We start from the raw sequence: 15,930 nt of genomic DNA, 5'->3' as shown, positions 1-15,930 counted from the left end.
GCGCTGAGCTAGCGAGAGAGCTGCGCGCCGCGGGGATGATGCGGGGGGGGGGGGGAGAGGGCGCGCCGTCTCGGGGTGGGGGCGGGTGTTCGTTTCTATTGCGCGGAGTATTTCAGTGACGCAGGCCGGGCTTTTGGGTGGAGATCACTAACTAAGAGGGATTAACCAAGGTACATGACTACTCACTCGCACAGCAAGCAGCGACAGCAAGCTCTACAGCTGGGTGGGTAGCGTGTCAGAACACAGAAGCACGCAATGACAACGCGTAGACCCAATGCGCCGCCCACCAGTGCCCAGGACGTGTCAAGAGCAACCTCCAATGAGGGCCAAGGACATTCACGAGGCAGCTTTACCCCTTCCCGGACCACTGCTGAGGCCGAGTGCTAAGGCTAGGCCTTGGAAGCGTCGCGGGCCGAAGAGGTCCTGTTCTCTGCGGTAAGACGCGCTGCTCCCGGCGGATCTCAGCCGGGCCAAGACCTGAATATCGTGTTCGCCGATCAATGTGAGCGACACCCAGCACCGACTTGGGAGATCCCGGCACAGGTCTTTTCCGAGCCTCCTCTTGCTCGCTGGCAGACGTCTTGCCGCCTGTCAGTATGCGTAGCGTGGCGCGAACCAGAGATGCAGCAGCCGCAATCAGAGATGACAGTAGTGTGGCAAACATCTTGAGCTCGGGCCTGCCGACGACCGCGGTCGCGCTCTCGCGCGTCCCTTCTCTACGACGTGCAGAGCGTGGATCCTGTGACTCTTCAATATGCCCCCGGGGCCACCTTTTGCTAAATGTTTTTACGCGATTCGAAATCTCGATCGTTACGCGGGCTTACAGCAAGAGTTCGGGCAACAGACAAAGAAAGAAAGCAGCCCGACCTCGCCTCAGTGCTCAGAGAGACACCAACCAATCACCATGTCCATGATCTCCATGAAGAGGGCCCTGCCTGCCTGTGGCTAGGTCGGAAAACTCGGAATACCTTCCCGGTTCACTGTGTTAACACCGATTGGGAAGGCCATCTGCCGAATCAAAAAGCAGCCCACCGTCCCACCCACCGCCCAGCCGCACACCACCAGTTCTAACCTCAACTCTTGTCTCTTCTCCCTCGGGCTGTCCCGGGAAGCTGTGAACGGGCCTTCCGCCCTGCCTGGGAGGCAGAAGACCTTGGCGACTACGACCTCCTCAACCCCTCGTCGGCAGCGCGCCGCAAGCAGGTCCTCCTGGAGGAGGGCTGGCCTCGCGGCGAGTTGCCTTCCAAGGTGGGGTTGCACGAGCACATGCAGGCTCGCGCTGCGCTGCGGTATAAGGTGGGCCTGGCCTACCATGGCAATGCCGCTGAGCCCGGTGAGTACTTGTACGACCCGAGCTACGCGCCGACGCTGGACATCGGACAAGTGGTCCACACGCTCAACAGAATGTTAAATCTCAATGTCCCACCCCTCTGCGCGCGGGCCTTCTAGGCCCGCGGGTAGTCTCCCCCCATCCCCAGGGCCTCCAGGGCTCGCACCTCAACCTCTCACAGACCAGCGCACAGCGTCATAGGACGTAGTTTCTTGTCAATAACAAGGCTGTGAACCGGGAACCTGCGCAGCCTCCAACTAACTTTAACATGTCAAAGACGTCAGCGCTTGGCGCCCACAAGGCGAACGTGTCGCCGAGCGTTCGCCTTTGCCTCGCGTCGATCGTCGAGGGCAACGAAACAAGCGTTCCCAGCATGCTCAGTGCCGCCGCATCCGTCCGACGACCTGCCGACAATTGTCTCCTGCCTGGAGAAAGAAGCTACAGTTGTACTCAAGTGCATGCATGGGTGGGCGTGAGTAGTTGAATGCCGAGATGCTGCTGGCCAACTACTTCTCCGCTGGCATCCTCGCCAAGTATTGCATGCGCTCTCCGCAGAACGCATCGCGCAAGTGGGCCAAGATTTCGTTCACAGCTTCACACCGCCGCGCTCAAACTCGACGAGATCAAGGCGAATCGCGCGAAGCAGGCCGCCAAGCAAAAGCCGGGGCGTCGGCCCAAGAGGAGGGCGGCCCGCCGCTGTCGCTCTGCGTTGTTGGCGCAGGCCTTGAGCACGTCAACGGCATCTACCAGCTCGACAGCGAGCACTGCGGCAAACCACAGTATCGCAAGTCAGGTGGCGACTTTCTGATCAACTGGGAGGACGGCGATACGCCGCACTGCTGGGCCATCACAGATGACATTGACCGCGTGGGCATCTACACCATCAATGGTGATCAGCCGCTGCCCCCACGCGAGGGGTGGGAGCCGTACTACGCGACCAGCCCCGCGCCGACCATTGAGTACAACTTATGACGGTAGCGCTCCGTGTCTCGCTGGCATGCTAGACAGAGACAGCCCAACCCTAATGTCGAGGAGTGTCCATCGCGCGGGCGGCGGAGCGACTGAACGGTATTGTACATGCTGGTTCTGAGCGTAAAATCGTTCTCGGGTCCGAGGACCAAGATCACGTGCAGGGCGGGGACACAATATGATCTGTGATATGTGGCAGTGTGAGATGCCCACCGGGGCGCATCGAGCACCCCCGCCCCGTCGGGTCGCCAGCTGCGTCGTAGTCGTTCGTACGAACTATAGAGCCAGCCGTACACACAACGCACGCCGTGCGGACACACGGGACAGCAGTGAACACCAGCAGCAGGGGGGCCGCTGACCCCACCGGCTCTGGCTGAGGTCATGGTGACCCACAAACGAGTGGAAATGTCGGAATAGCCTCCCCGTAGGGGTCAGAAAACGGCTCGCACACCATGTGAAAGCTCTCAGCGAGCTCTCTCGAAGTAACAGCTTACTTTTTGACGAGAGGTCAGCGCCGTACCAGCTGGAAAAAGTTATCTTGGATTTGGCATTTGTGCCTCCACTTTGTTGCCAAAATGCCATCGGCCAACCGCAGGCGGCGGGCGCGGAGGGGGCTGAACAGCCAGCTGCAGCACGTGCTGCCGCCCTCGCTGCTTACCACACCGCCACGTGCGACACGCTGTGTTGCTGACAGGCTGAGAGGAGGCTGTGCGGATGCCGTCTCACTCACGCCAAAGACACACAGACGCTCAGAGCAACACAGAGGTGCTCCATATTCTCGAGGTTCCCTCACGCCTCTCTCAGGGGTGTCACGGTGTCACCATCGACCGCCATGAGCCAAAGTCTCGAGGTCGCTGAGCGGAGACGAGAGTCGAGAGCAAATTCCAAATAAAGCCGTACGTACGGTCTATACCAAAATTCTGTTTCTGACCCCAAAAATTACGCGAGAAGGGCGAAACGGCAACTCTTGTACCAACCCCATCGGTGAGTGTAGGTGGCTGGATTGTGTGGCCCAGACGGCGAGAGAGGAATCTGCGGCGCGGTGCGGCCTGGTGAGGCTAGCTCGGAAAGAGCCCAGCGCCTCCACCGCCGCTGCCGTACAAGGACGTGAGCGAACGGCGCGCGGCGCCCCCAGCTCTGCTCCCTATCACCAGAAATTGCGGACGGTCAGAGCCCCTGTTCACGGGCGAGCGCCCTCCGCCACGAGACTTCCTGTCGGCGGCACAGCGGCGGTGGAGCCGCCGCTTTGCAGCTCGGCGCAGAACCGAGCGGCGCGGCGCGACGGCACGAACAGGAAAGGGCCGTCAACTCGTCCTGCGACCAGCTGCTCAGCGAGGCTGCTAAGCGCGCAAGCTTCCAGCAGGAGCCCGCGCGAAGCGGGGTCGTCCGTCCCTGCGGCGGCGGCGAGTGCCTCCCGCGCGTCCTGCGGCGGCCACGCGGGCAGGGAAGGTCCCGCTGAGCAGGGCGAGGGCAGGGGCGAGGGCGAGGGCGTGGATGGTGCTCTCGCGCCTCGTGCGAGAGGAAGAGGGGCGTCACCAGCGCCCCCGGCTCGTCGTCGAGCGGCTTCCGCAGCGCGCGGCACCCGAAGAGCGGCAGCGTGCCCACCGCGCCCCAAGCCTCTGCGCCGCTAGCGAGGATCGGAGGCAGCGCCTTGGCCGCAGCGAGGTTGGCCCCGCCCGGCACGAGCACCTGAGACGCAGAGTGCACGGACGCTCAGCCTCGGCTGGGCTACGATGCGATAGCCGTCGCCCGGAAGAAGCACCGCGCGTCCGCCGTCGAGGGCGAGGCGGAGTGCGCCTCCGAGCCCTGTCGGCTGCAGCCGGAGGCCGAGCGTGGGGTACGAGTCGACTGCCTCAACCAGCGCAGCCTCGGCGTCGCGTGGGTCCTCGTAGAAGAGGGCGAGGTCGACCCCGTCTCGCGTGTACTGCAGCGGCTGTCGGCCGGCGTTGGCGAGCACAAAGACTGGGAGCCGGTCGAGCTCCGTGAAGAGCGCGTCGCGAGCGACGCCGCCCGACGCGACGCCGAGGGTGGCGGCAGAGGAGGCGGAGAGGAGGAGCAGCAGCAGGCTCGCTCGAGAGGCCATAACAAACTTTGGAGACGTAGCGTGACAGCGGAGACTTCTTTCGCTCCTCGCTTCGCTTCGGCTCGCTGCTACTGAGGCGTGAATCCTTTAGGATTCTCGCCCGCTCTGCTGAGGGGAGGGGACGGTCGACTGGGCCGGTCGCTCGACCCGATTCTACTCTACTCTCAGTCTACCATTCATGGACAATAGTGTCTGTGACGGCGGTCACATTCACAGCGAGGTCAGTTCACAGCCGAGCAATCGATCCTGACACGCTCCACTTTCAGGGCTCGCCGCGGCTCGAGCAAGGTCAATGGCGATCGGCATCTTGCCAGCTGTGGCTTGCCCGTCTACCGCTACCGCGCCTTCAGATACAGTCGCATGATACAGTCGCAGAGAGGCTTGGCTTCGCTCAGACGTCATTCGTGCCTTGCTGGCGCGTGCGGTGCCATGCTTTCCTGCGGTTCTCTACGTTTATCGTTTTTGTCGGTGCGATTGCCGTGGTGGCGGTGGGTGCAGCCGAGCCGAGTGTCGTCGTTGACGGCACCGAGCTCGTCTTTCGACTGCCTCGCTTCCTCTACGGGCGCGGGGACCCGTGAGTCAGCGCACAGTCAAAGTAACTGGTGTGCGTTGAATGTCTGTTGTCGTCGAGGTTCTGCTGGGTCAGCTCACCGATGTGGTCCCGGCCGGCCTACGCGACAGCATCTGGATACTGCTCGGCCGCTGACGCCTCGATGGTGGGTCGCCATTGCGAGGCCAACAATCCGGCGAGCTATGCCAGTGTCGTTACCGTTGCAGTGGTTTGGGGCGCCTCTCTGGCACTATCTTTGATGCCAGTGCGGTTCCCCAGACTTGGACAGATGCCAAGTGGCAGTCCATCCTCGCCTACCTCCGCAATGGAGGCAGGTAGTCGGCATATGGTCGAGTCTGGCGTCGATAGGACGCAGACCGATGCATTCTGCTTCAGTTCCTCGCGCGCTGTCCCTGCAACCCACACTTCAGCCCATCGACGGCCAGCACCCAGTGTCTGATTGACCCGCCGGCTGTGCGTCAGCAGCGGCTTCAGACGGGTCTGCGCCTGACGGGGATTTTGTATTGACGGGCTCTGCAGACAGCGCGTGGAAGCAACGACGCGAGGCCGTGGCCACAGTATGGACTGCTGTGGTCAGCGGGATGGTCGCCGTGGTTTGCCTTGCGGATCTATATGAAATATGCTCTGGATCCGCGCTCTGCTCGGTGCAGGGTGGTGAACCGCGAGCGTACTACTCGTAGCGACGCAACCGCTGCGGATCAGGAGGCGATGCCACCTCGAGCCTGTACGCTCGCTGAATTCAGCTGTGGTCCTGCCGGGAGCGGGGCCCGGCTGACTCTCGCGCTCGTGTAACTGGTCTCAGGGACCGAGCGTGGGAGACGAGAGTATCTTCAGTTGTTGGTCCTGCCGGGAGCAGAACCCAACTGGCTCGTACTCGTGTTCCTGCCGGGAGCGGGGACCGGGTGCGAGTTGATACTTTCGAATGTCCGGATGGACAGTCAACCGTATTCGTGTTACTGCCGGGAGCAGCGGCCGGGTACGGGCGACATACATTCAGTGGGCCAGACGAGAGGTTGGCATCCCCGCCTTTGATTCCAGGGCGGTCGAGCAGCAGCCTGCAGGTGGCGGGCTGCTGCCGACCGACCCTAGGCTCCCGTTCAGCTTTCTTCCGCGTGTCGCATGGCCGTGGATGGAGGTATGGGCGAGGGTCGACCTCACTCGCCGCCGTTCATTACGGCAGACGCGGTCGGCCCCGTCTCGACGCCCTCAAGGGCGGGGGACGGGCCACGACATGCCGCCCTCCGAGTAGTTATGGAGGTATGTGGCGCCGTCAACACGCTCCCGAGTAAGTCGGTGTGACTGGGAGCGCCCCGCACGACTACCCGTCCTAAATGGGGATCGTGGTGTTCGTGTGGGGCAACAGGCGAGTGCGGCGCGCTCCACGGTCAATCTCTGACCCTTCGGCCCGCGTGGCGTAGGGCCTGAGAGACGGCCGCCGAGGATGTCGGGCGGGTTCGGTTCGGTCGGATGGACCTGTCACTGATGACACCGGACTCGACTGGGGCGTTGCCGGAGGCGATGGCGGGAGGGCACTCGATGGGCCCGCCATCGACCACTGATGGGAGATTGGCGCGTGGGCCATGGTTGTTGGGCGCGTGGGCCGAGGTGGTTGGCGCGTGGGCCAAGGGTGGACGAGGATGGCCAAGGCTGGCCGAGATAGGCCGAGGTTGGCCGAGATTGGCCGAGGTCGGCCGAGGTTGGCCGGGGTTGGCCGAGATTGGCCGAGATTGGCCGAGATTGGCCGAGGTGGGCCGAGATCGGCCGAGGCTGTCCAGAGATCCGCCGAGAGCGTCCCTCACTCGCCTCTTTCTGTGTAGGGACTTTGAGTAGATGCTTGACTAGTCTCACGCTCGGATTCAGATTCAGAGAGATCCACTGGCTGCTACCAGACCAGCTCTGGGCGCACGCCAGATGGGCAGGTTGATCGATCCACTCGTGGTCGATCTTTCAATTGCCTTGCGCGACGCATGATTTCGGCCGATGTCGTCGATGGGGCAACAATGGTCGATTGACGACACGGTCGGAGTAATGCTCTTCGACGTCGAAGCAGCAGACCGTATGGGCAGGATCATCGACTCGCTCAGTTAAAATTTGGGTCACGACGAAGCAGCAATCAGGTCGGCAGCTGCTATCGTTTAAGTCGACAGTGGCAACGGTGTTTGACACTGTTGATGAGTGCAACTGTGGCGTGCTTGCCACCCAAGCGAGTGTAGGCCCGACTCGCGTCGGGTGCTATTTCCTCATCGTCATCGCTACGGCGGGGGCGGGGGGGTTTTACCGGAGCACCGGACTACTCGCTGGGATAGTTGCGAGATCGGTCGATAATCACGATCGGTCTCTCGGGCGCATGGTCGTGCGACGTCAGCGACTCAACCGCCAGTTGCCATCCCTTACCTTTGAGGTGATTCGAGGAGGTCTATGCGTGGGGTTCAGCTGAGCTTAGGCCGTTCCGGGCATCGACCTTCCATCATACTACCTCAAAGGTCGAGCGTGGGGAGGCTCAGCAGCCCACCACAGGGAGGTTTCGTCAGTCTCGGCGTCGCATCTGCCGCGCCGAGATTCGACGGACCGAAGGGGTAGAGGCTAGCGCTCTCGGTCGAGAGAAGCGCATTACTCAAGACAATGATTACTACATCATGCACGACCTCGAGCGTGCAACGCCGCACAGTGCTCAGGGTTCGAGCAGGTGCAGGCGAGTGGAGGGGCCCCTGGCAGAGGAGGCGTGAATCCTTTAGGATTCTCGCCCGCTCTGCTGAGGGGAGGGGACGGTCGACTGGGCCGGTCGCTCGACCCGATTCTACTCTACTCTCAGTCTACCATTCATGGACAATAGTGTCTGTGACGGCGGTCACATTCACAGCGAGGTCAGTTCACAGCCGAGCAATCGATCCTGACACGCTCCACTTTCAGGGCTCGCCGCGGCTCGAGCAAGGTCAATGGCGATCGGCATCTTGCCAGCTGTGGCTTGCCCGTCTACCGCTACCGCGCCTTCAGATACAGTCGCCCCTCCCGCCCACGCCGGCGACTGTCTGAGGTGCAGTTGACATCTGGATGACTGCGCATAATGGGGTTGACCCGCCGCGCAGCAACCCGATGTTCACGATTTAGGTTTCCGTCGAGTGACGAGTCTCGTCCGAGACGTCTAGTATCATCCCGCCTCGTGGCATACCTGTTCTAGTGTGTCATGGGTGTCCCAGTGGTGTTCTCGTGTGTGGGGGAGGCTCAGCAGCCCACCACAGGGAGGTTTCGTCAGTCTCGGCGTCGCATCTGCCGCGCCGAGATTCGACGGACCGAAGGGGTAGAGGCTAGCGCTCTCGGTCGAGAGAAGCGCAGAACCCAGCGCCAAGAAGAAGAAACTCGACCAAGCGCACTAACACAGCCAGAAGAAATCCAACAGAGCGTGACCCTTTTCCTCCCATCCCTCGCTGGCGCACCCCTTTTGTTTTCTTTTCTTTTCAGCCCTTCTTCCCCACCCCGCCCTTGCAAAATCCTGCAAGGTGGGGACGTCTGTCCTCCTCCCTCCCTAGTTTGGTTACCCCTTTCTTTATTTTTCTTTGCTTCTTAATATCTCTAGCACCGCGCCAGCGCCTCCTCGTACAGCGGCATGTCCACCGCCGCGGCGCGCGCGACGTCGGACACCTCTGCCACGCTCAGGTTCGCCGTTGCCGTCGCGTCGGCCAGCCGCTGCATCTCGAGCCTTTCGCGGGGCGGGCGCGGCCCCATGTTCCTCGGCCTGTGGGTTAGTCCCCACTGGACCTGTGCCTCGAGACGCGCCTCAAAGCTGCCCTCCCACCCCATTCGCCGGCCAATCTGGCCCCACAGCCGCGTCGCGCAGTCGAGCGCGCCAACCAAGTCGAAGCCTCGCAGCCGCTGCATTGCCGTTGGAAGCTCGGCGAACGTCGACCGCCAGCTGGCGGCGGGCGCGTTCGCACCGTCCCTCGTCGTCGACTGGTCGACGATGTCGGGGACGAGCGCGCGAAGCTGCAGCCCCAGGGACTCGTCGGAGGATGCCCATGCGGCGAATGGCTCGGTCTGCTGCTCGCCGGAGAGGGGGGAGGCTCGCCGAGAGGGCCACATGCGATACCATGAGCGCCTGCTCACAAGCGCGGGTGTGGAAAAGCGCCTCCACACGGTGCTGCAAGATCCGATCCCAGGAGCAACATATGGCTGGCCGGGTCGCGTAGGCAGAGCACGGTGGTGATGGAGCCCCCGCGCTGGTCGTACAGCCGGCGCAGGGCGGGCAAGTGCGGCGCCACGTGCTGCCAGTACCTACAGGGCGTGTAGCAAACGAGTTATGTGCACGTCAGGGCAGGTGGGGCTCCTCGAGCTGCCCGCACTTGCCCATCGATGGCCAGCGAAGGAAGGTGTGCTCTCTGCGAGGATGGAACTCTATCGCCACGCTCTCCGCCTGCCACCTTAGCCTCTCGCCGCACAGCTCGGGCTTCCACCGCCCTGAGGCAAAGTGAGGTGAAGCACACGCTCAGCCCCCCGCCCTATCCAGCCCACCCGTCTTCCCTCGCGTCCAGCGGACCCCCACAGCAACCACAACGGCAAGCCCCTCCCCCGGCTGGCGCCTCTGAAGTGCGGGAAAATGTCCGGGAAGCGCGCAAAGAAGCATGATTCTGTGCCGTACACGAAGAGCTATTGACAGTATGGTGTGCTGTGAAGAAGAGACGTCTTCACAGAGCTGGGCGCCAACAGCGGCACGCCCGGTGCAGTGGCCCACCGCGCTCCTTTGCAGCCAGCAGGCTCTTCAGCCAGTGCACGAGGCTCGAGCCTCCCGTCTTGGGGATGTGGTAGACAATCAGCAGGCGAGGCGGCCGGCTTGTCGCGGTGGTTGAGTGGAGCTCTTCGAGCGAGCCTTTCCCTCCATCGCCCTTGCTGCCTACGTTGTCGGCGAGGAGGCTCGTGGAAGTGTGGTGTGATCTTCCGTGACTAGCTGAGATGAGCCTGCAATGCCGGCCCACGGACGGGACGCCGGCCTCCGCCGCCGTGCGACGCTCGCGCCAGCCGCGCCGTAACTTGTGGCATTCGAGAGGACGCAGGCGACTTCTTGCGGGGTCTGACAACGCACACCTTGGTGAGGCGATGAGAAGCGGTGAGGAGCGTGTGTATGGGGCAAAAGGGGGAAGAAGCCAGGAAGAAGCCCCATTCGTCCACCATATAAAAAGCCAAGACAAGGGAGTGAGACAGTGCGTGTGAATCTGAGCGTGTGCCTTGCAGCAAGATGGCCGGCCGGCAGCATTGCTTTGCTCCGCCCGGGCGGCGCGAGCAGCCGCTGCCACCTAAGGTGATTCGGTGTGCGCAAAGACATGCATAGTGACACGCATTGGCGGCCGATGGGTGAGGCTGGTGGTGCTGGTGGGGTCGGTGCAACGGGATCGGACGCGGGTTCATGGCAGGGAAAAGGACACGCGCATCTAGGTTTTTCTGCCACACAGGCCACACGCGGCGCTGCAGCATACGCGCTGCGACCAATGCCTGATGCCAACCGCGCACTCCGCTTGCGAGTTGTTGACGGTCGGGCACGACGTTCCGCACCCGGCGGCGGCGTTGCTGCTTGCCAGGCTCATGTACATGTTCTGCTGCGGACGCACGCACACTCTTTGAAGTTCTTTCATCGCTTTCATGTCTAGATACCGCCGCGAAGAGAAAAAGGAAAAATCTGGTGAGGGGTCCATGGTCACTGCTCACACAAACAAACAAAACGTTAGAGTTGTTCGGTATTGCTAAAAATCTCTCTCTCTCAAACAAACAACGCGTGAACAGGGCCCGGGGTTGTGCGTTTATGAGAGAGAGATGTGTGTTTTGTTTTGCGTTTATGTGAACAGGGCTCCAGGCCCCAAATGATGTGTGAGTGTTAGAGTTGTTTGGTATTGCTAAAAATCTCTCTCACTAAGTCTCTCGGTGTTTCTTCTCTTTTCGCTGTGACAAAACGCGAAAACAGCAGAGTCCTCCCACGGGAGCCACTGAAAAGAGTAAACGAATTTCGGCTTCTCCTTGGGTCGGCCCGGCAACCACTCACTTGCTCCTTCATGGACCCTGTCAGCGGTAGCGCCTGCCTGCTCGCACTGGTTGGCCTCTTGGCAGCGATAATCTTTTTGCAGCTTCTGGCTCTGCTCCTGTTGCGCTGCACCAGCTGCTTGCGTGGCGAGACCGCTCCTCGCTACAGCTGGACGGCATCGAGAGGGCATGGCGATGCTCAGCCAGTGGCAGCGGTAGTTCCATACAAACGGAGTCTCGCAGAGATCCGGGCTGACCGGCCAAAGGCCTTGCCGGACCAGCAGGAGCAGGGGCGGCTCATGGCCATGCTGAGCTGGCTGCGATTTCCGAAACGGGAGACGCCTACTGCTGCCGTTGTCGCGACGATCGAGGATGGCTTCAGCGCGGCCTCTCCGAGGATGCGAGTGTGAGTGAGGCACGCCTCACCGGCGTTTCCCAGTTAGGGTCATCCTGCGGCGGCTCCGCATGTGTTGGTGTCGCCCTTGCCCATCTCCCATCGCCCAACACGCCACGGCGAGTTGAAGGAAGGTGTCATGTCGCGTGTCCATGTGTCTGTACTTTTGGTAAGAGAGAACTACAGTATACCGACAGCACACGCGGCCGGCCACCTCTCTCACGCGCGAGAGAAAGCCCGCCCGCCCCACCAAAGCACCATGGTCCATTATGCACCTGAGCCCGCTGTGCCCGTGGGGAGAGAGCGCTGGCATTGGCAATCCATTGGGGCTTTGGGCATGGTGCTAGCACAGCACGAACGCGAGCCGGAGCCAGCTCTAGCATGTAGCAAGTTCCGGGAGCAAGCAGCGAGCGAGACACAGAACTACTAGCTACTAGCTACCGACGGTGGCTGCATGCAAACCGGACGAGGACATACTCTTAAGTAAGGTCTCATAAGATGTCATACGGTGGGCAGCGAGCGAAGTGGGTGAGACTGATGATGCTCCTTCGACTTAGGGAGCGGTTCAGCTGCTGGGCGGGCTTCAGGTTGGTGCTCACGCGAAAAGGAATCGACGCGATGTGCAAAGCATACAAGAAGGGGAGAAGGAAGAGGAGAGACACACAGCACACACCGGCGGCGCGCGCGCAGCACACACAGACGCACACGCGAATCCAACACGCACACGCGCACAGCACGCGCGCGCCGCACGCCAGCGCATCGCTACACACAGAGGATCGGCGCGGCGAGGGGGTAGGCTCGAATTCGCCGCGCAACATTTCACCCCCACAGCGCACAGGACCCCGCCCTCCCCCCTCATTGGTCCCACCACCTAGCACCCCAATCTTGCCTTCGCACCCTCTCCTTGCGTGGTGTCCCCCACTGTGTGTCGCCGTTATCGGGGCACGCTATCCTATGCAGTCAGGCAGAGGGCAAGTGGGGGCGGGGGGCAGTCCCACCGGTCTGTTACTGGTGTGTGTGTGGGTGTCTCTAGTCTCGGAGGGGGGCTTGAAGCTAAGAATATTTTATTTTTGGTACTTGATACTCTGGCCGCGACTGCATCGGGCCGGATTTTGTGATTTTGTGCTGTCCAATGGAAACTCTTGAGTTGAATCCCGAGCTCCATTTCTTTGCTTTAGGTTTGCATCGCGTTTCGAACCACAACGGACTGCGCGCTCCGCATTTCGAACCACCAAAACTCGCGGCACCCAGGTGCCGGTGCCAGTGCAGGTGCCACAAGTTTGCGCCCGGCCCTCTAGCGCCGCGCGCTGGCCCCGGCTGCGTCCCCGCGCGGCCTGCCCGACGGCGTGGCGCCCGCCCTCCACCCACCTCCCCGCGCGGGGCCGCTCCGGGGCGACCCGGGCGCCCTCCGACCAAACTGCTCTATTACTATCATATAACAGTAACACAGGCACACACGAGTAGAAGTGCGAAGTAGAAAAGCCACGCCTTACGTTGAACGAAAGCGCCACAAAGTTACGAGACTCCTTCGTAGTCGTGGGCGCAGCAACAACCAGCGCTATGGTCCGCACGCCCAGCCTCCAGCGCCCGCACGGGCGAAGTACCATCGCCGCTGTCCTGTGCACGTGCACACTGCTCATGCTCTTCGTGTCGCAAGGTGTGGTCATTGCCTGGTATCGGCACATGGTGAATCAGGTCGAGGGGCTCGTCGTCATAGACGGAATGCCACAACCAGGTGGCAGCAGGCCACACGTGTTCGGCGGGCTACACAAATGGAGTGAGTTGCCTCACGCATTTGGCGAGCTTCTCAAGAGACCAGACGCGTTAGACGAGATACTTGGGCAGGTGAAGGGTGTGGCGGCCGAGGTCAGCGGCGTGGCTGCAGCGCGCCGCGTGCGGGAACAGCTGCGTTGGTCCAGGGAGCAGCTGCGGCAGGCTCGGGAGAGCAACGCGACGCTCTATCAGTTGATGACAGAGGCTAATGCCAATGCCAACAAGCTGACCAGGGACCTCAGAATTCAGCTGCAGACACAGAAGCGCGAGACAGACGCCAAGGCCGGAGAGATTCTGAGCCAAAAGGATGAGCTGCGTGTCCGCGGCCAGGAGGCCGAGGCGCTGGTCGAGGCCTTGAAGCAAGCACGCGACAGCAACAGCACACAGTACCAAAGGTATGCGAGCGCGTGGAAAAAGGCTTCTGACCTGCAAAAGGAGCTCGACAAACACGAGACGCAACACGCGGCGATGGAGAAGGAGCAGGTAGCGCAGATCCAGGCCTTGACCATCCGCCTGGCACAGCAGCTGCGTGCCGCACTGCAGCATAACATTACACACGCTACGGAAATTGCAGAGGCCCGCGAGAACGCCGCGGGGCTGAGGAAGGTGCTCGATCAAGAGAAGGCCAAGTTGCAGAACGAGCAGCGCAAGGCGCTCGAAACATCGAAGGCGCTCGCGGAGCGCGATAAGCTGCTTGCCACAGCCAACAGCGGCGCCGCGGAGCTGAAAGAGGCGCTAGAGCACCAGAAGGCAGAGCACGAGAAGAAAAAGAGCGAGCTCAACGAACGAGGGGCTGCCCTCAAGGACGCCAAGGCTGGCCTCGCAGTGCTGCGCCTCGAGCTGCAATCGAAGAACACGCTGGTGTCTACGACGGAGGAAGCGAGGGCGTCGTTCGAGAAGAAGGCGAAGGAGAAGGAGGCCGCGCTCGTTGTCGCCAATGATGGCATATCGATCCTGCGTAAGAAGCTTGTGCGCGCGGAGGGGAGCAATGCGACGCTCACAAAACAAGTCAACGAACAGATGACGATCGCCACGAGCCTGCGGGCGGAGCTGCAGTCGGAGCGGCTCAACTTGCAGGACGAGAAGCGCCAGCACGAGGCACAGACAAAGGCGCTCGAAGGACGCGAGAAGCAGCTTAGAGAGGCCAATAACGGCGTCACCAATCTGCAGGAGCAGCTGTCGCGCGCAACGGCGGACAAGTCGGCGTTGAGCTCGGAGGTCGGTGAGGCCAAAAGCAACCTTGCGGACCTGCGCACGCAGATTGCGCGGGAAAGGCAAAATGGGGAGGCGAAGGAGGGGACGATCCGGAAGCGTGAGGAGGAGATCGAGGCTGCCAAGCTTACGCTGGACAAACTGAAAGGGCAAGTGCAGAAGACGCAGCAGGAGGACGCGGCGCTGAAGAGCCAGTTGGCCGACGCCTCCTCCAAGGCGTCGAGCTTAGGAGAGGCGCTGGAGCACGAGAAGTCCGAGCTGACCAGCAAGCAGAACGTGCTCCGGCAGCGGGAGGAGGCGCTCATGGTTGCACAGAATGGACTCACGAGCCTGCGCAGCGAGCTACAGAAGGAGAAGGCCGAGCGCACCTCCAAGGAGAAGCAGATGCACCAGGAGGCCGCCGAGAAGGAGAAGATGCGAGATCTGCTGCGCGAGCGCTACGCGCAACTTCGGAAGGTTATCAACGAGATGGAGCCCATTCGCAAAGCCATAAGCACTGAATGAGCTCAGCGCTGACAGCGGACATGGGACTGCAGCGGGGAGCAGAGACCGAGTTTGCGTTGCCAAGGCGCTGTTTGCCCCCCCGGCCCCTGGCTAGCGCAGCGTGTTCGCCCAGCTACGTCCCGGCGCGCTGCATGGTGTGGCAGGGTACCGCGCTCCACCCGGCTCCACGCGCTGTACTATCTACTCGAGTAGGTTGACAGAGTTCCGGAACGTGCCGCAGGCGCAGCGACGTGCACACAAAAGCCGCAACAAAATAAAAAAAACGCCGCACTCCACGAGCCCCTTCTCTCGATATCGATCCGCTTTTAGGGGCTGCGTCGGAGGAGATGCAGCAACCAGACGGGTATCTGACATCTGAGGTGGAGACTGCACACAGGCAAAGACGCGCACAAGAGACGGTAATTTCTCGCAGCTGCGAGACAAGTTTTCTCGGAGCGACAGCCTCAAAGACAAAAGGGTGGATGGGTGGGGGGTGACCGCTGGTGAGCGCCAGCGGTGAGCGCCAGCGCGCCCCAGGAACGGTGGGGTGCCCTCGACCGCGCGTCCAAGTCACTTGGGCGGACGAGCGAGCGGCACATGGCCTGACAAAGAGAAATCGGAGTCTAGCGACGAGACCGAATCTGACCAGAGGCCGTCGTCTTCAGACGCCGTCCTCAGACGAAGGTGCCTTTCAGAGGTGTCCTTCAGGAGCGTAGCTGACGTCAGTCTGTGCGCGCTCTCTCGCCTCGTCGAAGTTTGGGATTGATTTTGAGGAAGGGGAGTTTCGCTGGAGACGGGATCCTCGCATGGCTCTGCCGTGGCTGCCGTGCTCGCAGCGGCGCCCGCTCGTGGCCCGCATCAGCCCGAAGCCCGCTCGGCTTCCCGACTCTTCTGGCTGGGCCGCGACTGCCATGTGGAGCGCCGCGCGGCCGCTGCGCATCGCCAGATCGCCATGTTTGTCGGCGTTGGCGCACACTTCGATGCACGCTCCGGAGGCATCCTCGGCCGCACACCCGCTGCACAGATTGCCCGTGGGCCCGAGGCGGTGTGCGACTCGCTGGTGCGCCGGGCGCGGCGCCGTCAGCGCCGCGGCGTGGCTGCTCGCGCTGCCT

The 15,930-nt window shown here is 62.0% G+C and overlaps 3 protein-coding genes across 3 annotated transcripts; 2 read left to right on the top strand and 1 right to left on the bottom strand.

Moving 5' to 3' along the window:
• Window positions 1-1,598: 1,598 nt before the first annotated feature.
• On the top strand, window positions 1,599-2,302 carry EMIHUDRAFT_196400 (hypothetical protein; the record flags this gene model as incomplete). Its single annotated transcript, XM_005770622.1, has 2 exons — window positions 1,599-1,710; window positions 1,977-2,302. The coding sequence occupies 2 exons, from the start codon at window positions 1,599-1,601 to the stop codon at window positions 2,300-2,302; spliced, it is 438 nt and encodes a 145-aa protein (XP_005770679.1).
• Window positions 2,303-3,200: 898 nt separating this feature from the next.
• Window positions 3,201-4,382, bottom strand: EMIHUDRAFT_461383 (hypothetical protein; the record flags this gene model as incomplete). The annotated part of the gene is made up of 3 exons (XM_005770621.1): window positions 3,201-3,722; window positions 3,836-3,988; window positions 4,062-4,382. Coding segments are annotated over 3 exons (730 nt in total), but the record flags the coding sequence as incomplete, so codon positions are not given.
• A 6,589-nt stretch (window positions 4,383-10,971) lies between these two features.
• Window positions 10,972-11,545, top strand: EMIHUDRAFT_432339 (hypothetical protein). Its single transcript, XM_005770620.1, has one exon. It carries the CDS (start codon window positions 10,989-10,991, stop codon window positions 11,364-11,366), a length of 378 nt encoding a protein of 125 aa, XP_005770677.1. The 5' UTR covers window positions 10,972-10,988; the 3' UTR covers window positions 11,367-11,545.
• The last annotated feature ends 4,385 nt before the right edge of the window (window positions 11,546-15,930 follow it).

The sequence above is a fragment of the Emiliania huxleyi genome (genome assembly GCF_000372725.1).
Source record: "Emiliania huxleyi CCMP1516 unplaced genomic scaffold EMIHUscaffold_4, whole genome shotgun sequence".
Classification (NCBI taxonomy): Eukaryota; Haptophyta; order Isochrysidales; family Noelaerhabdaceae; genus Emiliania; species Emiliania huxleyi.
The sequence above is the reverse complement of the archived record's forward strand: the minus strand, read 5'-3'. Positions and strand labels throughout refer to the sequence as shown.